Raw genomic sequence first — 22291 nt, forward strand, 5'->3', positions numbered from 1 at the left:
CCGTGTTGTCTTGCATAGCTTTTTAGAGGTGTGTAGTGAGATCCAATGACAAAGTTAAGGTGCCAGGAACATAGTGGTGCCTAAATTTGAACATAAACTTCTGTCATGTTCCCAGGGAAATATTAATTGTAGGATTGTCTAATTTTGCAAGGTCAAATATGTTAAAATCCAAAGAAGTTAAAAGTTCAAGGTAAAATTCTCTTGGCCCTTTCATACATTCATTAATTCAACAAATGCTTATTGAAAGCCCACTCTGGGTACTCTTCTAATCACCGGGGATATTTTGGTGCATAAACAGACACCCCCCCCCACCTCCCACCTCCCCCCCCACCAAAAAATCCTGCCTGCTCTCCTTGAGCTGACTTTCTAGAGACTTCGAGGCAAAAAAAAAAAAAATAAATAAATCAAATTCCAAGAAGCATTATCTTACCAGGTTCTGTCAGGCTAAAGTGTTCTTGAAGCCTGGTGGTGGTCTGATTTTTCTGGAAGCTGTAGGCTGGGGTGCTTCACAGGAAGGCTATCTTTGCATGGTTTCTGAAGTTGTGCTAGTTCTCAGCCCCCCCATGTGTGAAGAGGACACAGGTGATCACAGAACAGTCTTTTTCCCTTCCCTTTGCCCCCCAAATCACCACATTTTGAAAACAACCCAATCCCCTCCTACTGAAAGAGTAATGAAGGGTAAAATGACATTCTTAGAACAGAGTCGATTGTGTTCCCGAAGGCCACCGTGCCGTGCCATCTGGGCCCCTGCCTGGTGCCGCACCTTCACTTTTGCACAAGAAGCCGTTTTCAGGTTTCTGCCCCCAGAGCTAGTCCTCCTGCCTCTTGCTCTGGATGAACTTACATCTAAGCAACCCGACTCCTGAGGGAGATCGATCTCTAATATTTAACAATCTAGTCAAGTGCTTCTTGGGGACGTTTGTTGTGTTGCAGTGTGATTGTGTGTGTATGTGCACACGTACACAGTGTTGCAGTTCTTGAGTCCTTGGAAAATCCATGTGGATTCCAGCTTCTCCCGTCCACCACTACCTCCTTGTCCTCAAATAGAGTGGAATTGGGTGACTTACTAGCCTAGCATTGCCTATAAGACCTATTATTAACGATTGAAAGCTGGGAACATTCTAGTTTTCTAGGGCACACAGAAATCTACTTTGCCGTTTTAAAGCCATAAATACTGTGTTGACCACCAATGTCCTAAAGGATCTGTAAAGATGTTGTTGCCTAGAGTGTGGTTGTGTCTCTCACTGGTGCCTGCCTACCAGCTAGCTCTCTGCTGTCTTACTGGGCTCATGTGAAGCTTCTGCTCTCTGCCCCCACCTGCCAGGGGTAGTTCAAGGTATATCTGTGTGGCCTGCGCAAAAAGGCTGTCTGCTAAAAACCTGTGCTTGTGCCAAGGCCCACATGGCTTTAGTTTAGATGTGTAGCCCAGGACTTGTTTCCTTCCAGTTGGACTTGTGCAGTCCTCCTTCCATGGAAACGGCCCCTTACCTACGGACAGAGTTGCCATGAGCTGGAGTTTCCTACTCAGATCAAAAGGATGTATGGTCTTAAGCTTAAAGTTTCTTGCCCTGCCTGTGCTACTTAAAACCATCGTCCTCCCTGAAAAAGTGAGCTGGGTTGCAGGATAGAGGCTACAAACCGCCAGCGGTTAAAAACGTCTAACCTGTGCTTCGAACAAAAGTGCCATCTACCTTGCTCATAGCAGAAGCCCAGATGACTCCACGAGAGTTTTGCTCTTGCAGACATTACTCCTTGTTGATTTCTCATGGTTTGTTGCCTCGTGTAATAGATTTACAGTTTTGAGAGGACCCAATAAAGAGTAACTCCTCTTGGGGCTGCCTGGGTGGCTCAGTCTGTTAAGTGTCTGACTTCGGCTCAGGTCGTGATCCCAGGGTCCTGGGGTCGAGCCCTGTGTGGGCCTCCCTGCTCATCAGGGGGTCTGCTTCTCCCTCGCCTCCCCCCCCCCAACTCCCTCGCTCGCCCCCCCCAACTCCCTCGCTCGCTTTTGTGTGCCTTCTCTCTCTCTCTCTGTGTCTCAAAGAGCTTAAAAAAAACAAACAAACTCCTTTTCAAGAGTGCTAATTAGGAGTGGCTGAAGTGGTTTTTAAAATATATTCTCCTGAAATGGTTTGTGAAAAGCCACTGCCCCAAACCCCACATGCTTCCTTGGGTTGCTGCAGCCACCGCAGTCCTGTCCTTTCTGGATGGTTCTGTGGACCTCCCCTGTGATCCCACACCTGAAGGGTGAATGCCTGGCTCCCCAGGGCTCTGGCCTCCAGGACTGTGCTCTGGGGCTGCGGTCAGCACATGTTCAGGCTTGCCTGTTAACCTTTGTGAGGAATATTCATGACTTTTTTTTTCCTTTCGGGTTATGAGCCATTGAGAAATAAGAGAAAGAGTAAGGCACATATTATTATGGATGAGATTGTAGATGAATTCTAATTGCATATTCTATAATTATAGAATCTTAGCCATAATTATAGATGAATTGTAGATGAAAAGTAGTTTGATGGACAGGGCTATGTTTGAGACACACACTGAGCCATCACTGCAGAGCAATGCTCCTTTCCGCTGTGGGGACAGAGCCTGCTCCTGGGGCAGGAGAGTAGAGCTTGTGCTGTGGGTAGCAGGGTTGGGACTAGGGTCCGGTGAGGTGAGTGAGGCACTGGCCTCAAGTCGGGAGTGTAAGGGGCGCCAAGAAACCTTCAGTGATCAAGATAAAAAATATTTAGCATATTATTATAAACTGACTTGAACAAATGTATATATATTTTAATGAACTATATATAATATATATATATATAAAATATATATAAAAATATATTTAAAACAACTTACAAGGTAGGGTTGGTATTCCTGACTTTCCCTTTGCCTCAGGCTCCAGTATGATTTAAATGGGCACTGTTACTGATCGTCTTAAATTTAGTGCCAGAGATGAATGCCACTTACCTCACCCCATTCCTGGGCAAGGACTGAATCCATTAATCACTTTATTTCTCCTGGGTGGAGTGAGTAAAAGGACAGAACAGGGCAGGAACACTACACTAACTGAACTCCCTCCACATGTGGATTTAGAAGCAACTTTTTCCATGACTATAAAACTTCCCGATTTCCTATGGATGGGAATATTCACTCTCAGAGAGGAAAGGACAAAGCCGACATCAGGGTTCAGGGGTAAGGAGCGTCTACCCACAGTTGGATGTGGCGGTAGCTGGCTCGGACAGTCCACGAATTGTATTGACAGACTCCACTAGACAGGCGTTCTTTTTTCAAAGCTGTCTGCGACATCCTCGTGGCTCCACGGGTGGTCCGTGGACTGAGGGCTCCAGCATCACCAAGGAGATGGAGAGAAATGCAGAATCTGAAGCCCCAACCCAGACCTACTGAGTGGATCTGCATTTTTCACAAAAGGCCCAGTTGTATGTAACGTCCAACTCTGTGGTGACGCTTCCATAGCCGACGTTTTGAAAGCCGTTAAGCCAACGCTAACTAGCCTCCTGCTTAAATGGCTTCCCTGGAAATCCTTATGCTCTTAGGAAACCGACTACTTGGTGTGCTTTTTCTTGGTTCTGACGGGTAAGATGTGCTTTACTAAATTCTGCTGGCGGAGATTGAGTTTGTCAGAAGGTAGGTTGCAGGAGCTGATTTAAGAATTCAAAATTAAACTGTGGAAAATGGTACTATGATGAGGTTTAGGGGTAAAACTTTTTTTTTTTTAATATTTTTTTATTATATTTTGTTAGTCACCATACAGTACATCCCCAGTTTCTGAAGTAAAGTTCGATGATTCATTAGTTGGTATAACACCCAGTGCACCATGCAATACGTGCCCTCCTCACTACCCATCACCAGCCTATCCCATTCCCCCACCCCTCTCCCCTCTGAGGCCCCCAGTTTGTTTCTCATAGTCCATAGTCTCTCATGCTTCATTCCCCCTTCTGATCACCCCCCCTTTCTTTATCCCTTTCTTTCCCTACCGATCTTCCCAGTTCTTATGTTCCATAGATGAGAGATATCATATGATAATTGTCTTTCTCTGCTTGACTTACTTAGCATCATCTCCTCCAGTGCCATCCATGTTGCAGCAAATGTTGAGAATTCGTTCTTTCTGATAGCTGAGTAATATTCCAGTGTATATATGGACCACAACTTTTTTTTTTTTTAAAGATTTTATTTATTTATTTGACAGAGATAGAGACAGCCAGCGAGAGGGAACACAAGCAGGGGGAGTGGGAGAGGAAGAAGCAGGCTCATAACGGAGGAGCCTGATGTGGGGCTCGATCCCAGAACGCTGGGATCACGCCCTGAGCTGAAGGCAGACGCTTAACCGCTGTGCCACCCAGGCGCCCCTGGACCACAATTTCTTAATCCAGTCATCTGTTGAAGGACATCTCGGTTCCTTCCACGATTTGGCTATTGTGGACAATGCTGCTATGAACATTGGCGTGCATATGGCCCTTCTCTTCACTACGTCTGTATCTTTGGGGTAAATACCCAGTAGTGCAATGGCTGGGTATAGGATAGCTCAATTTTTAACTTTTTAAGGGACCTCCACGCTGTTTTCCAGAGTGGCTGTACCAACTTGCATTCCCACCAACAATGTAGGAGGGATCCCCTTTCTCCACATCCTCTCCCGCAATTGTTGTTTCTTGCCTTGTCAATTTTTGCCATTCTAACTGGTGTAAGGTGGTATCTTAGTGTGGTTTTGATTTGAATTTCCCTGATGGCTAGTGATTTTGAACATTTTTTCATGTGTCTGTTAGCCATTTGTATGTCATCATTGGAAAAGTGTCTGTTCATATCTTCTGCCCATTTTATGATTTGTTTATTTGTTTCTCACATATTGAGTTTGAGAAGTTCTTTGTAGATCTTGGATACCAGTCTTTTATCTGTAGCATCATTTGCAAATATATTCTCCCATTCCGTGGGCTGCCTCTTAGTTTTTTTGACTGTTTCCTTGGCTGTGCAGAAGCTTTTTATCTTGATGAAGTCCCACAAGTTCAATTTATCTTTTGTTTCTCTTGCCTTTGGAGATGTGTCATGAAAAAGGTTGCTTTGGCTGATGTCGTATAGGTTGCTGCCTATGTTCTCCTCTAGGATTTTGATGGATTCTTCTCTCACATCGAGGTCTTTCATCCATTTGGAGTTTATTTTTGTGTATGGTGTGAGAGAGTGGTCAAGTTTCATTCTTTTGCATGTAGCTGTCCAATTGTCCCAGCACCATTTATTGAAGAGACTGTCTTTTTTCCACCGGATGTTTTTTCCTGCTTTATCAAAGATTAGTTGCCCAAAGAGCCGAGGGTCCATTTCTGGGTTTTCTATTCTGTTCCTTTGGTCTATGTGTCTGTTTTTGTGCCAGTACCATGCTGTCTTTGTGATCACAGCTTTGTAGTACAGCTCAAAATCTGGCATTGTGATGCCCCCAGCTTTGTTTTTCCTTTTCAACAGTTCCTTGGCAATTCGGGGCCTTTTCTGGTTCCATACAAATTTAAGGACTATTTGTTCCAGTTCTTTGAAAAATGTCCTCGGTATTTTGATCGGGATAGCATTGAAAGTGTAGATTGCTCTGGGTAGCATGGACATTTTAACTATGTTAATTCTTCCGATCCATGAGCATGGAATATTTTTCCATCTTTTTGTGTCTTCCTCAATGCCTTCCAAGAGTGATTTATAGTTTCTAGAATATAGATCCTTTACATCTCTGGTTAAGTTAATTCCAAGGTAACGTATGGTTTTTGGTGCTATTGTAAATGGGATGGATTCCCTAATTTCTCTTTCTTCAGTCTCATTATTCGTGTATAGAAATGCAACTGATTTCTGAGCATTGATTTTGTATCCCGCCACGTTACTGAATTGCTGTATAACTTCTAATAGTTTGGGAGTGGATTCTTTTGGGTTTTCCATATAGAGTATCATGTCATCTGCGAAGAGAGACAGTTTGACTTCTTCTTTGCCGATTTGGATACCTTTGATCCCTTTTTGTTGTCTGACTGCCGTTGCCAGGACTTCTAGTACTATGTTGAATAATAGTGGCGAGAGTGGGCATCTAGGGGTAAAACTTTTAGCCCCTTGCATAGTTTGAACAGAAGGGAGAGTTTATGAAGGTGTCGGTAACACATGCTGATGATTTTTTGTTCGACTTCTTTATTTTTCACTTCAGAATAAAATAAAATTGGTAGCTCAGATATTGTACATATGCAATGTACAGTGTACTTTTCTGTTTTAAAATAAGTTCAAGACCCAGTAGCCTCTGGGTTTTGAAGCCTCGAGAGCTTTAGTGGTATGATTTGTGATTTCATAGTAACTTTAAGAAGAGCTGATATGATCCTAGGATTTGAAAGCCATAACTTACAGCTGTGTTTGTATTCAACTCTGATGACTGGTTTGCCATATGTTGACAAATAAGGAGTAAAATTAAAGTTTTTTGTGGCTCTGAAGTACTGAAACTAGTTTTAACGTGTGGCTTCTGGAAACCTTCTTTATTTCGTAATTACCATATGAGGTAGCAAGTTTATCTGTACTAAATTCAAATTACCGGCTTAGACATTACGGGTAACAGGCAGATGTAGAAGATACCTACTGATATATAAGCCTCTCCTGAGTTTATAGTTTAGTCGGCGGATAAGCACACAACTATTGTATAACCTACTAGTAATGTTGTAGCCACCAATTTGGCTGAGTCATGCAGTTTGTCTTCCAGCTGGTTTTCTCACTTGTAAAATGAGGATGTTTGAACTAGATCTTTAAAATACTTCCTAGTATTAATATAATGACAGTGAATTCAGTTGTAAGGACTTAAAATGATGTCTTTTTAGGTACATCTGTTCAGTGTAATAACTGATGGCATTTCTACCTTTGGAGAGTAAACAATCATTCTTCTTACGCTAAGATTTAGAAAGTAATGTTATTTTTTCCGAAAGTGTTGAAATAGCTCGAATCTTACACTGGTAGTTCTTTTCAATGATCATTTCTTTTGGTACAGATGAATTTTTAATCTTACAAATCATTATAAAAATGTATATTTTGGTAAACTTTCTATTCAAGAGAAGCTAGTCTATCATGTTCTCAAACCTTATTACGTAGGGAATTTGTTCTCTCTCATCCAAAATGTTCTCTGAGAAAGATCTCTTTATTTTCCCGAATGTGGCATTCTTAAAAAGGAAACTTGATCGTTCTACTTTGTTCTGGTAGACAGTTGTCTGAAAGACAACTTGAGAGATTAACTCTTTAGATGAGAATGATTTATTCCAACGTTTTTGCCTTTTTCTTTTTTAACTTTTGATTTTGCTTTAGTAAAAAATGTTGCCCAAATAGTAACTTTCAAGGTGTCACAAATGACATTGCAATTATAGACCTACACAGACATTACTTTATGGGTCAGGTGAGATATCAAAGAACATGAGTCCAGCATGTAGTAGAAACTTAGGTACTGTTCTTTAAGTGAGAGAGGAATGAAATTGGCCATCAGACAAAATGGCTAACTTTCAACTTTTCTGACGAAATTCCTGAGGGAATCCTGGTCAACCCTTTCCTGACCATGGCTTTATCTTCATAGTGATGACTTGAAACTATTTTTTTCTTTGGTGAATGTTGATCTTCCAACTATTTCTGGAACTGATAATCTTAAGACTTTTTTAGTATCCAAATCTTTGTACCACAAATTCTTTACTCTTAGCTACTAAGGTAGAAAACACTTCTGTAAACTTATTTCCTATTAAAACTCTCCTGAAGTACTTCTCAATGCATTTTGTGTGTGTGTGTGTGTGTCTCTCTCTCTCCCCGGATAGCTTTGCTCACCTAGTTTGGTGGTTTTTTGTGAATTAAAAAAAAAAAAAAATCACAAATCCAAGTATACTAAGCAGTCATGTGAAAGTTGGAATGGTTGATGGGTTCTTTACGTTTTCCTTACTCTTCGAAAACTACTGACGTGTAAATCTAAAACATTTAAACTTTAGTGGAATTTCACAACCATTAGAAATATTTTTATACTATAATGACCTGGAAAAATACTTGAGAAAAGTGCTGAATAAAATACATGAACTTTAAAACTCAGGTCATATATTTACTATGCACATATGTCAATGTGTATGTGTGTGTGTGTGTGTGTGTGTGTGTGTGTATATATATATATATATATTATAAAGAATCTCCCCCTCCCCTTTCACCTAACAATTTGGCAAACTTTATCAAGAGCCTTTAAAAAAAATCATATTCTTGGTAACACTTGTATTTCTAGGAAGTTTTTCCAAGGAAATAATCACAGGTGGTCAAAGATTGCAAAAAAAAGTTTAGTATTATTTATAAAGGAGAAAAACTGGGGAAAAAAAAATCCCTGAATGTAGAATGTCTGTATCCCATTAAATATTTGTATTCTATTCATTTATTTAAAAAAATTGAAATGCCTTCACATATGAACCATTTATTCTGTTTTTATCAGAGTCCTTTTGTTTTTAATAATTTTTTATGTACTTTGGAAGAAGGAGCTCAGGTAGTAAGACTCGTTAATTGAACCTAATGACTGTGTCTATGTAGACAAATGACGTCTATGATTTCCAGTAAAAGCTTCTATTTACAGTGCTTGTATTTTTTATACCAGAATCTCTTAAATGGATACTGACTTTCAGGAAAGAGACTGGTCTAACATATTTACTGCTTCTTGGAATTATATTCCACACACGTAAGTCTAAAAAATGAATAAATATACTTCTTGATTTAAATATTTAGTTTGAACATATTTTATACCCCAGGATTAAAAGAAATTAATTTGTGTCTCAGCAAAACTTTTATTAAGGTGGTAGCCACACAACTATTCAGTGATTTGTTTATTGACTTAAGAACTATGGTAGAAGTGGTCCCTGGGTGGCTCAGTTGGTTAAGCATCTGCCTTTGGCTCAGGTCGTGATCCCAGAATCCCGGATTTAAGCCCCAGTCAGGCTCCCTTCCTCTCTCTCTCTCTTTCTCAAATAAAATCTTAAAAACAAAAAACTATGGTGGCAAAACAATAAGTAATTGATATTTTCCATCAGCATATAAGTCATACAGTCCTTGTTTTAGGATTCAGTTTCCTTTTGTGTGTGTGTGTGTGTGTGTGTGTGTGTGTGAGTGTACATGCATGCTATTGAGCTGAATATTGCAGCCTTTCTTTCTCCCTCCAGTAAAGGCTGTTTTCAGGATGCATGGCCAGAAACACACAGAGCACTGTTTGCGAATATGCGGATTCTGTCAGTTCTTCCATGGTTCCTATTCTCCCGGTTGTATTTAGGTCACTGAAGTCTGATTACAGAGAGAGGATTACAAAATGGAAAAGTGAGATCTCTTAATTCACAAATTTACAGGTTACAGAATGACATTCCCCCCCCCCCCCCATGTACGTTTTATTTCTTTAGGATGGAACAGTGACCTCTGATTGACAGTTAATACCAGGATTAGAAAATCAATTCAAGTGAACATGTATTTCTGTGACTTATTTGCAGTCCTCTCTTGAGCACTTCAATTTGACCAAAAACATAATCAGCTTTTAGTTATTTGCAAAAATCCTTGATTTGAAAGCTTTCATGGGTTGTTTTCTGTGATTTTTGTAAGTGTACAATTCAGTATTTTTCAGTACTATATTTATAGTATTGTGCAACCATTACCATAATCTTACAACATTTTCATGACTCTCAAAAGAAACACCGTCCTAATTAGCCATCACTGCTCATTCCCTTCCCTCTTACCCTTTCCCAGCTCTAGAGAATCTCTAATCTACTTTGTCTCTATAGATTTGCCTATTCTGGACATTTCATGTAAATATAATACATACTAGGTAGTCTTCTATGACAGGCTTTTTCCACTTAGTATAATATTCTTAAGTTGTAACACTGTATTCATGTTGGAGATGTATCAATACTCCATCTTTTTTTCTTGCTGATTGTTTATTCTGTTGTGTGGGTATACAACATTTTGTTATTTATTTACCAGTTAATTGATACTGACTTCTACTTGGCTATTCTGACTAATGCTTCTATTAATCATGTACTTTTGTACACGTGTTTGTGTGGGCATATGTTTTCATTTCTCTTTAGTAGGTACTTTAGCATAGAAATCCTGTGTCATGCAGTTTAACATTTTTTAGAGACTTCCAATAGAGTACCACTTTATTAAGAATCAACAACTTTTTTTCCCCACACTTTGAAATGTTTGAGGAAGGGAATGAAAACAGGGCATTGGCATTTCTCTTTTCCCTAAGTCTTCATTGATCTTCAGCTCACTTGTGCGTTCGGCAGGTCTGTCTGGTAATCAGTCTCCACGGAAGTAATAAGGGGCACTTCTGAAAATGAAAAGGCATTATTACTAATTATGTTGGAACAATAGGCATAAATTGGGACTGTCCTCAGCTAATTAGCACCAATGGTTAAGCAACAAGAAGGAAAGGCTACTGTTCGATTGAGTTTCCTTTCCTTGTCTAACAAATAAGAATCAATGGGAGTATGGAGGCGGTATCTCCGATGTGAAGTCAGTCACAGTCTCTGTCTTCTGCCGCATTCCCTCAAATGAAAAAGCGTCTTTGAAAGGAGGTGATACTTGAGCTAAAGATATCTTTACTCCTATCCACAGGTGTATGTTCCAAATATAAAAATAAAGTGATTGAAATTAATCAAGCAGTGACTTAGTAATTTTAATAATACTTACTTGAATTGGTCATTTTATTTTCTTCCAGGGAACAACAAATCATTACAACTTCAAAGCGTCTTAGAAACTTTCAGCTGTGCTAAAACTTAGGAGGGCAATTTTTCCTTTCCTCTCATTTAAAAGGATTTAAAGAAGAAATAAAATGGCAGAGGTTTAAAGTTAATATTCAGGATGAATGATGATAATTCAGATGAGAAGACAGAAGATGAACTGCAGTCCTTATTTATCAGTGATAAAAATGGAAACACATATGTATACAGCCAAAAATCACCACATACACAAAACTCTTCAACCAATAATGTGAACTGGAATTCTGCCAAGCCAGATGACATGGTGGTTGATTATGAAACCAGCTCTGCTGTGGACATTGATGAAAATCTCGCTTTAACCCCTCAGTGTGTGGAAGTACTCGATCACCAGAAGTCTTCAAGTGAGTTGATTGCTAAGGAGGTGTTCGATATCCATAAAGATTCCACACTTCAGTCTTGTGCACACGCTGTAAATACAGAGGAGCCCAAGTACCTGCCTAACAATTGTCATTCCCTAGAATCCTTTCAGGACCAGAGTCCTGAGACCTCTCTGCCTTTTGTGTGGAAACCCAACAATGACGATTGGCACTATCCAGACTACCCTACCACCTTGGAGCTAAACCAAACATTTGACATGACAGGCGGTCATGTTAACTGTACCTTTATAACACACCATGCCATTGAAAAGAGCCAGTCTTTGCGTACCTCTGAAAATCTGCCAAGTGGCAGGAGGAGTGGAAATCCATCTTTATCTTATTCCATTCATACATCTTCCCATTCTGATAACATACACGTGAGAGAAACAAATTACGACCAAGACAGCTTTGAAACTCCGCAAGCCACAGCAGCAGAGGCTCAAGACACAACTTACACAGCATTTTCTGATGTGATGCAAACTGATATTGTTGTTCCAGAGACTGGCATTCAATGTCCATATTCTTTAGGACAGGTCACCAGTGACTACACAGATGGGTCACAGCAAAGACTAGTTGGAGAAAAAGAGATACAAGCTCAAACACCAGTTTCTGAGGGCATGGATGTTCCCAATGGGTCTGTATTACAAGAGCTCTTTTGTTTATCTAAAGATGAACCAAATAGTGAGACACATTCACAGAGCTCATATGGGCAAGAGGAAGTGGGCCCAAATCTACGAGAAACAGTGTCCAATTGTCTTATAGATGATGAATGCCCTTTACTGGTGCCAGCTTTTGATAAAAATGAAGCCCAAGTGCTGAACCCAGAACACGAAGTCACTGTGGCTGAAGACACACAAAATGCCTCTAATGACAGGGATTTGGAAACCCAAAATCATACCATTGAATTGATACTGAGTAGCCCACCAGGACAAAAGATGGCTTCATCAGTTGAATTGAGTTGGGATGCAAATGATATGGTCATTAGCACAAATAACCCAATTTGCATGTCAACGCCAGTCCTAGATTCCCCAAATGCAACCTTTTCTATTTCACCTACTGAAGCGACCAAGAAATGTAGTAAAGTGGAGAAGAGTCATCGAGAGCTTAGAAATTTACCAAACTTGAAGGGGGCACCTGTGAACATGTCTAAACCTAATCTAGGAAAATTGACAACTAAAGTGAATACCCCTGTAGGCAGCAAAATTAGAAAAACGGAAATTATAAGTTACCCAAGACCAAACTTCAAGAATGTCAAAGCAAAAGTTATGTCTAGACCAGTATTGCACTCCAAAGACCCTGCTTTATCAAAGGTCACACCCAGACCTCAGTTAACCAGTGCCTCATCACCCTCATCAGGGTCGTCCTCAAGACAGTTGACAGCTTTGAGCAAAACACCAAGGTCTGACTTGAATGCAGATACAAAAGCAGAAATCCTAATTAACAAGACGCATAAGCAGCAGTTTAATAAACTCATTACTAGCCAGGCTGTGCATGTTACAACTCATTCTAAAAATGCTTCACACAAGGTTCCAAGAACAACATCTGCCATGAAATCGAATCAGGAAGATGTTGACAAAGCAAGTTCTAATTCAGCATGTGAGACTGGGTCTGTGGCTACCTTTTTCCAGAAGATCAAAGACATACTCCCTGTTAAAATGGAAAGCACAGAATGTTTGGAAATAACCTATGCTTCCAGCATCAATAGGAATAGCCCTGAAAAGAAGGGTGAGAAAGAAAATGGGACATCTATGGAAAAACAAGAGCTAAAGAAGGAAATTATGAATGAGACCTTTGAATATGGTTCTCTGTTTTTGGTAAGTGAGATTTTTTGCTTGCTTCCGGGAAGGGTGGAGGAAGCTGAGAGATGTATTAGCAATCGATTAACACAAATAGTCAATAACATGGCAGACCTAGCTGTGCAGATTTGCTTTCAGGTGTTAATACATTATTCAGTAATTCTTTGTCTTGTAAGTTGCATACGTTGGAGTGTTAATTGGTTACAATATAGAAAAACTGCATATGGGGGGAGATCAAATGCAGTATTTAATTGCGTACCAGGGTTCCTTTTAATAAGGAAAAACAACAAGTTGCTTTAATATTGTGGCGTCATAAGTTATTTGAAGTTAAATATCTGATTATATTTTACACTTACCAAAAAAAAAAAAAAGGAAGAAGAGTTTGTTTATGAACTTTAAAATGTTTTGGGCCACATTTAAGAAAGGGCAGGGCCAGGGAGAGCTGGTAAACAGTATCAACATAAAAATAACTCCTTCTCTTCTGGAGGAAGCTGCTCTGGGAAGTGGAGCCCTGTCCTGTGAAAAGAGGGGCTGGAGATTCTGCCTCTGATCAGCTAATGCGAATTTGGTGAAATGGTCTTTGATACCCAGAGGTGAAAGGGTTGGCCTAGTGGATGTCTGAGGTCTCTTGCAGCCCTAACCTATTGATTCCTGATATGTTAAAATAAACAAACCCCTTTTATTCATGTATGGTGAAAAAGCAGTCTGTTGTCTGTAGCACCTGTCACATATTTGACGTGTGTGTGGGGGAGGAAGAAACTAGACAGTTCCATTTAAGCAAGAAATTCACATGCAGTTTAAAGATTGTTTTTCTTTAAACATACCTATATTGTTGTCAATAGCATGAAGACAGACCATTCTTGGGCTTTGTGTCCTTGTCCCTGATTCTTGCAGTAGGGACTTAACATGTACTTCTGGCCCCACATAACGCTTTCCTTGGGCGTCTGTCCTCTGGGCCAGGAATGGAGCCGGGCACCAGCTAGGAAGGCAGATGTGAGACATCTGGGTTCTCTGTGGAGGGCTCATGTCTGAGGGGAAAGAAGCACGTAGGGTGGAGTGAAGGGTCGAAGGGCTGTTTTAGAAGCCTTTTTAGGGTGTGTTAGGCAATTGTTAGATCCTTTTAGGAGAAAAGTTAGGAAAGACTGGATATTCCTGAGCTATATCAGTTTAGAGATGTTTTGGCATTTCTAACTTTTTGGAGGGAACAGCGATACCCCACGATGATGTCTAAACTAATGCCATTGTCTCTTTCAAAACTCAGATTTTATTTTTAAGTTCTTTTCAAGTCAAATGTAGGGAACTTGTTTTATATCACTTATAATTTGATGTTTTGCCAAATGAAATGATAACCTCTGGTAATTCTAATCAACATTCTTAGTTTGGTGTTTATAGAGCTACATAAACATAACACATTTATTCCTCCTTGATTTACGGGAGGCTTTCATCATGTATCAATGTCTAACTACCAGGAAAGCGAGCATAAAGTTTCTCTAAAAAAAACATTTGCCATAAATATAAATCGGTTGTATAATTTTGAAGTTAAAAGCATTTGTGTGTGTTGAGTAAATATTAGGCTTTCGTTCTTCACACGGGAGACATAAAGCTGTTTTTCAGGCTCATGTTGAAGCCAGGTGATAGACTCATCGAGTTGAAATGAATCCCATCCCAGGACATCTTGGGGAAGGAAGCACTTTTCATTTCTGGAATCTTGCTTAGGATTCCCATATTTTCAGCACAGACACTAATCAAATGGTATTAAAAACAAAACAAAACAAAAAAACACTTGGTTCTTTACCCATGTCTTAAATGCATTTCCCTCCAATAGCACTGGTTCACCTCTTACACATTGTCACGTATCTTGCAGAAGGGACAGGGCCAACCATTGCAGACCACAGGCTCTGTGCTTACTGCGGAGAGCTGAGTGAGTGAACATTTGCTTCATGCTGACTCAGACTCCCATTTCTTGGTCAGTTAAGCAGTACCTAAAGGTTCTAAATCTGCCCTGGATCTGTGATGAGACAATACTGGAGGGACATTAATTTTCATTGTGCCCTGTTGGTCTGGGGCTAAATTAGGCCTTGAGTTTATGGAATTCTTTTTTTTTTTTTTTTAAGATTTATTTATTTATTTTAGAGCAAGAGCATGTGCTCATGTGAGTGGGGGGAGGGACACAGGGAGAGGAAGAGAGAGAATCTCAAGGAGACTGTCCATGGCGCCTGCAGCCCCACGTAGGGCTGGATCTCCGTTCATGACCTGAGGCGATATCAAGAATCAGACACTTGGGGCGCCTGGGTGGCTCAGTCGTTAAGCGTCTGCCTTTAGCTCAGGGCGTGATCCCGGTGTTGCGGGATCGAGCCCCGCATCAGGCTCCTCTGCTGGGAGCCTGCTTCTTCCTCTCCCACTCCCCCTGCTTGTGTTCCCTCTCTCGCTGGCTGTCTCTATCTCTGTCAAATAGATAAATAAAATCTTTAAAAAAAGAATCAGACACTTAACCGACTGAGCTACCCAGGTGCCCCTGAGTTTACTGAATTCTTAAGTTGCCCACAATCTCACAGTTGTTGGGTCAGGGTTTATCCGGAATTTCAGAAAGGTTCTTATTTGGAGGAAGGAGTCTGATTTTAATTTGATACAAGTTGAGTGAAGCCACCTGTTACAGAGGTTCTGTGTTGGTGATGGTGTGTTAGTTTGGTAAAGGGACAGTGAATCACCTTGATGCCTGCTCTGGACCACTTTGCTCAGGTTTTGTATGTATATAAGTTTTTCCTGCAGTATCCCGGTGCTGTATACATTGTCATTCACTCTTTCCAGTAACAACACGCCAGTTGTTAGCCACATTTAAAGACTTCAGAGAGGCTACTTAAAACACACACAGCTGGGAAGTAGGAAAGTAGATTCAAACCAAGGGCTCCTGACCCGAATCCTGGCCCTTTCTGCTTCATACACCACAGGCTTTCACAATTTTGCAGCATGTTGGCTCGAAAGGCAGAGTAGATCTGATTTAACCAGCTTACAAAAGTAAATCTTTAACAGAAGTGCGGTTTACTTTTTAAAAGATTTTCTCTGAGGGATTACCTTAACCGACTTTGGGGTAGAGGTAGATTTTGTGGTTTGTGTATAATCGCATGCTTTTTCTGGACAATTTGGGACAGTTCTCTTAGGATATTGCCTTATTATGTTTTTTTTAAGTAACCCTGTAAATACTTTAAGTTTTTATTTTAATTCCAGTATGGCTAATACATGTTATATTAATTTCAGGTGTACAGTATAGTGACGCAACAGTTCTATACATTACTCAGTATTCATCATGATATCTTAATCCCCTTCACCTATTTCGCCCATCCCCCACCTCCCCTCTGGTAACCATCTGTTTGTTCTCTATAGTTAAGCATCTGTTTTTTGGTATGTCTCTCTCTTTTTTTCCCCCCTTTGCTTTTTGTTTTGTGTCTTAACTTCCACATATGAATGAAATCATATGGTATTTGTCTTTCTCTGACTGACTTATTTCACTTAGCATTATACTCTCTAGCTCCATCCATGTCATTGCAAATGGCAAGATCTCATTCTTTTTATGGGTGAGTAATGTTACATTGTATATATATACCACTTCTTCTTTATCCATTCATCTGTTGATGGACACTTGGGCTTCCTCCTTAATTTGGTATTGTAGCTAGTGCTGCAGTAAACATAGGGATGCATCTGTCTCTTTAAATTAGTGTTTATGCATTTTTTTTGGGTAAATATCCAATAGTAGGATTACTGGATCATGGGGTAGTTCCATTTTTAACTTTTTTGAGGAACCTCCCTGCTGTTTCCAGAGTGGTTGTACCAGTTGGCATTCCCACCAACAGAGCACGATGGTTTCTTTTTCTCCACATCCTTGCCAGTGCTTCTTATTTCTTGTGTTGTTGATTGCAGCCATTGTGACAGGTGTGAGGTGATATCTCATTATGGTTTTGATTTGCATTTCCCTGATGATGAGTGATGTTGAGCATCTTTGCATGGGTCTGTTGGCTATCTGGATGTTTGTGGAGAATGTCTGTTCATGTGTTCTGCCCATTTTTTAGTTGGATTATTGGTTTTTTGGGTGTTGAGATTTATCAGTTCTTGATATATTTTGGATACTAACCCTTTATCAGATATGTCATTTGCAAATATCCTCCCATTCTGTAGGTTGCCTTTTAGTTGTGTTGATTGATTTCTTTGCTGTGCAGAAGCTTTTTATTTTGATGTAGACCCAATGGTTTGTTTTTGCTTTTATTTCCCTTGGTTTAGGAGACATATCTAGAAAAATATTGCTACTGCTGATGTCAGAGACCTTTCTGCCTCTGCCCTCTTCTAGACTTTTTATGGTTTCATGTCTCATATCTAGGTCTTTAATCCATTTTGAGTTCATTTTTTGTTTATGGTGAAATATTCTTTACTCCTTTGTTAAAGATTAATCGACTGACATTGTGGGTTTATTTCTGGGCTCTTTATTTTATTGATCAGAGTGTGTCTATTTTATGCCAGTACCATACTGTTTTCATCACTACAGCTTTGTAATATAACTTGAAGTCTGGAGCTATGATACCACCAGTTTTGTTTTTTGTTGCAGGATTGCTTTAGGTATTTGGGGTCTTTTGTGGTTCCATACAAATTTTAGAATTGTTTGTTCTAGTTCTACTAAAAAAAAAAAAAATGCTGTTGTGTGTCCCCCCCCCCCTTTTTTTAAAGGTAAATTTATTTGAGAGAAAGAAAGCATGAGCGGGGGCAGGGGGGCAGAGGGAGAGAGAATCTCAAGCAGACTCTGTGCTGAGCGAGGAGCCCAATGTGGGGCTTGATCCCGTGAATTTGAGATTGTGACCTGAGCCAAAACCAAGAGTCGAACACCTACCTGACTGCACCACCCAGGTGCCCTGCTATTGGTATTTTTTCATTAGTCTGTAGATTGCTTTGGGTAGTATACACATTTTAACAACATTTGTTCTTCCAATCCATGAGCATGGAATGTCTTTCCCTTTCTTTTTTCATTTTCAGTTTCTTTCATCAGTGTTTTATAGTTTCCAGAGTACAGGTCTTTCCCCTCTTTGGTTAGATTTATTCCTAGGTATTTTATTATTTTTGGTGCAATTGTAAATGTGGTTTTCTTAATTTCTGTTTCTGCTGCTTTATTAGTGTATAGAAATGAAACAGATTTCTGTACATTGATTTTTGTATCCTGCAACTTTACTAAATTCATTTATCAGTTCTAGTAGTTTTTTGGTGGAGTCTTTAGAGTTTTCTATATTTAGTATTCTGTCATCTGCAAATAGAGAAAGTTTTACTTCTTTCTTACAAATTGGATGCCTTTTATTTCTTGTCTGATTATTGTGGCTAGGATTTCCAGTACCACGTCAAGTAAAAGTGGTGAGAGTGGACATCCTTGCCTTCTTCCTGACCTTTGGGGGGGGAAAGCTCTCAGTTTTTCACCATGGAGTTTGACGTTAGCTGTGGGTTTTTCATAGATGGCCTTTATTATATTGAGGCATATTCCCTCTAAACCTAGTTTGTTGAGGATGTTTTATCATGAATGGATATTGTACTTTGTCAAAAGCTTTTCCTGTGTCCACAGAAACAATGATATAGTTTTTATCCTTTCGCTTTTGTTTCCCTTTCTCTTCTTAATGTAATGTGTCATGTTGATTGATTTGTGAATATTGAACCACGTTGCATCCCAGCAATAAATCCCACTTGATTGTGGTGAATGATTTTTTAATGTATTACTGGATTTGGTTTGCTCGTATTTTGTTAAGGATTTTTGCATCTATCATTGTCAGAGATATTGGCGTGTAGTTCTCTTTCTCTCTCTGTCTCTCTCGTTTTGTGTGTGTGTGTGTGTGTGTGTGTGTGTGTGTCTGGGTGTCTTTATCTGGTTTTGATATCAGGGTAGTGCCTCATAGGATGAATTTGGAAGTTTTCCTTCCTCTTCTAGTTTTTGGAACAGTTTGAGAAGAATAGGTGTTAACTCTTCTTTAAATGTGTGCTGGATTCACCTGTGAAGCCGTCTGGTCCCGGACTTTGTTGGGAGTTTTTTGATTAGTGATTCAGTTTCTTTGCTCGTCATTGGTGTGTTCAGATTTTCTAGTTCCTGCTTCAGTTTTGATAGGTTATATGTTTCTAGAAATTTATGTTTCTTCTAGGTTGTCCAATTTATTGGCATATAGTTTTACATAATTCAGAAATACAGTCTGTATTTCTGTGGTGTTGGTTTTTATTTCTCCTCTTTCATTAGTGGTTTTGTCTATTTGACTCCACTCTTTTTTGAGGACTCTGTCTAGAGGTTCGTCAATTTGATCATTTTAAAGAAATATCTCTTGGGCACCTGGGTGGCTCAGTCGGTTAAAGCATCTGTCTTTGGCTCGGGTCATGATTCCAGGGTCCTGGGATTGAGTCCCGCATTGGGCTCCTTGGCCAGGGGGAGCCTGCTTCTCCCTCTGCCTGCCGCTCCCCTGCTTGTGCGCTCTCTCAGTCAAATAAGGAAAATCTGCTTAAAAATTAAAAAAAAAAAAAAAAAGCTCTTGATCAGTTCTATTGGATTTTTTAGTTTCTGTATCATTTATTTACGCCCTAATCTTTATTTCCTTCCTTCTGCTGGTTTTGGGTTTCATTTAGTGTTCTTTTTCCAGCTCTTTCAGGTATAAGGTTAGGTTGTGAGGTTGTTTGAAATTTTTCTTGCTTCTTGAGATAGGCCTGTGTTGCTTTAAACTTCCCTATTTGAACAGCTTTTGCTGCATCTCAAAGATTTTGGACCATTGTGTGTTCATTTTCACTTGTTTCCGTGTAATGTATTTCTTCTTTGATTTCCTAGCTGACCCATTCATTGTTCAGTAGCATGTTATTTAACTTCCATGTGTTTGTGGTCTTTCCAGATTTTTTTCTTATGGCTAATTTCTAGTTTCATAGTGTTGTGGTCACACAAGATGGATGGTATGACTTCATTCTTTTTGAATTTGTTGAGACTTGTTTTTTGGCCTAATGTGATCTATTCTGGAGAATGTTCCATGTGCACTTGAAAAGAATGTGTAGTCTGCTGTTTTAGGGTGGAATGTTCTGAATATATATGTGTTAAGTCCATCTGTTGTACTATGTCATTCAAAGCCATTGTTTCCTTATGGATTTTCTGTTTGGATGATCTATCCATTGATGTAAGTGGGATGTTAAAGTCCCCTACTATTATTGTATTGGTATCCATTAGTTCCTTTGTTGGTTATTAAGTGCTTTATGTATTTGGGCGCTCCCTTGTTGGGTGCATAAATATTTACAGTTGTTATTTCTTCTTGTCGGATTGTCGCTTTTATTATATAGTGTCCTCCTTTGTCTCTTTAACAGTCTTTGTTTTAAAGTCTTTTTTTTTTTTTTTTCCATGAAAGGATTGCTACTCTGGCTTTTTCTTTTGACTTGCATTTGCATAATAAATGTTTCTCCGTCCCCTCACTTTCCATCTGCCTGTGTCTTTAGATCTGAAACGAGTTTCTTGTAGGCAGCATGTAGATAGGTGTTGTGTTTTTAATCAACTCGGTCATTCTGTGGATCTTAATTGGAGAGCTTGGTCCAGTTACATTCAGAGTTACTTTTGACAGATTTGTATTTGTTGCCATTTCGTTATTTGTTTTGTGGTTGTTCTTGTAGTTTTTTCCTGCTATTTCACTTCCTCTCTTCCATGGTTTGCTGGGTTTCTTTAGTGATATACTTGGATTCTTTGTATATCTGTTTCTGGTTTGTTTGGATTTGCGGTAAACATTAGGTTTGTGTAACATCCGCATATAGCAGTCTACACGAAATTGATGATCGCTTAAGTTCGAACCCACTCTTTACTCCTCTCACCACGTGTTAGGTATGTGATGTCATATTTTACAGCCTTTTATTTTGTGACTCCCTTGACTGTTTTTTAAAGAAATACTTATTTTTTTACTTATTTTATGTTTCCTACTTTTCATATTCTCACTTTTTTTCCCCACTCAATTCATTTTAGTGGTTCTTGTAGGACTGGTTTAGTGGCCATGAACCCCTTTACTTTTTATTTGTCTAAGAAGCTCTTTATCTCTTTCTATTCTGAATGATAGCTTTGCTGGATAGAATGTTCTTGGCTGCACATTTTTCCCTTTCAGCACTTTGAATATATCATGCCACTGCCTTCTGGCCTGCAAAGTTTTTGCTAAAAAAATCTGCTGATAGCCATATGGGGTTTACCTGGTGTGTAACTGTCTTTTCTCTTGTTGCTTTTAACATTGTGTATCACTGGGATGCCTGGGTGGCTCAGTTGGCTAAGCATCTGTCTTTGGGTGGGGTCATGATCTCGGGGCCCGGGGGTCGAGCCCCACATCAAGCTCCCTGCTCAGCGGGGAGCCTGCTTCTCCCTCTCCCTCTGCTCTTCCTCCTTGCTTTGTGCTCAGTCTCTTTCTCGGTCTCTCTCTCGGTCTCTCTCCCTCTCTCTCTCGGTCCCTCCCCCCCCCCCCCCCCCCCCGTCTCTCCCCCCTCCCCTCGGTCTCTCCCCCTCCCCCGCCCTCTCTCTCGATCTCGCTCTCTCTCGATCTCTTGATATCTCTCTCTCTCTTGCTCTCTTTCTCTCTCTTGCTCTTTCTCTCTCATGCTCTCTCTCTCTCTTGCTCTCGCTTGATCTCTCTCTCTCGATCTCTCTCTCTCGATCTCTCGATCTCTCTCGATCTCTCTCTCGATCTCTCTCTCCTGCTTGCTCTCTCTCTCTCTCTCTTTCTCAAATCTTTAAAAAAATGTTCTTTATCACTACTTTTTGCCACTTTAATTACTGTGCATCTTGGTTTGGGTCTACTTGGATTGATGTTTTTTTGTGGGAATCTCTGTACCTCCTAGGTCTGGATATCTGTTTCCTCCCCCAGATTAGGGAAGTTTTTACCTATTTCTTCAAATTTTCTGCCTTCTTTTTTCTTTTCTTCTGGGATCCCTATATTGTGAACGTTATTACACTCGATGGAGTCCCTGCGTTCCCTAAGTCTGTTCTCACTTTGCGTAATTGTTTTTCTCTCAGTTGATTGATTAGCTTTGGTAACTCTGTCTTTCAGGTCATTAATTCATCCTCTGCTTCCTCTAGCCTGCTCTTTATTCCACAAGTGTATTTTTAATTGCAGTTATTGTATTCTTCACCTCTAATAAGTTCTTTTTGTGTTAAGGCTCTCACTGATGTCGTCCAGTGTTGTCTCCAGTCCAGTGAGTATCTTCATGATCATTACTTTAAATTCTTTATCAGGTCTATTACTTATCTCTGTTTTGTTTAGGTCTCTTGCTATGATTTTGCCCTGTTTTTTCATATGAGACATAATCCTCTGTTGTCTCATTTTTGCCTAACTCTCTGGGTCTGTTTCTGTGTGTTGGAAAGCCAGATACA

The 22291-nt window shown here is 39.9% G+C and overlaps 1 protein-coding gene across 10 annotated transcripts in view; it reads left to right on the top strand.

Moving 5' to 3' along the window:
• Window positions 1–22291, top strand: part of MTUS1 (microtubule associated scaffold protein 1) — a 167239-nt gene that overhangs the window by 40518 nt on the left and 104430 nt on the right. For 2 of the 10 annotated variants that reach the window (XM_044387538.3, XM_057303510.1), the window contains exons 1-2: window positions 8597–8677; window positions 10700–12930. In XM_044387538.3, the coding sequence (XP_044243473.1) occupies window positions 10843–12930 (2088 nt within the window). In that variant the 5' untranslated portion in view covers window positions 8597–8677; window positions 10700–10842. Of the gene's footprint in view, window positions 1–8594; window positions 8678–10699; window positions 12931–22291 lie in introns of those variants that run through there. The other 8 variants (XM_057303511.1, XM_057303512.1, XM_057303514.1 and 5 more) reach the window with 5 other exon arrangements.

Source organism: Ursus arctos, unplaced genomic scaffold (genome assembly GCF_023065955.2).
Source record: "Ursus arctos isolate Adak ecotype North America unplaced genomic scaffold, UrsArc2.0 scaffold_27, whole genome shotgun sequence".
Lineage (NCBI taxonomy): Eukaryota > Metazoa > Chordata > Mammalia > Carnivora > Ursidae > Ursus > Ursus arctos.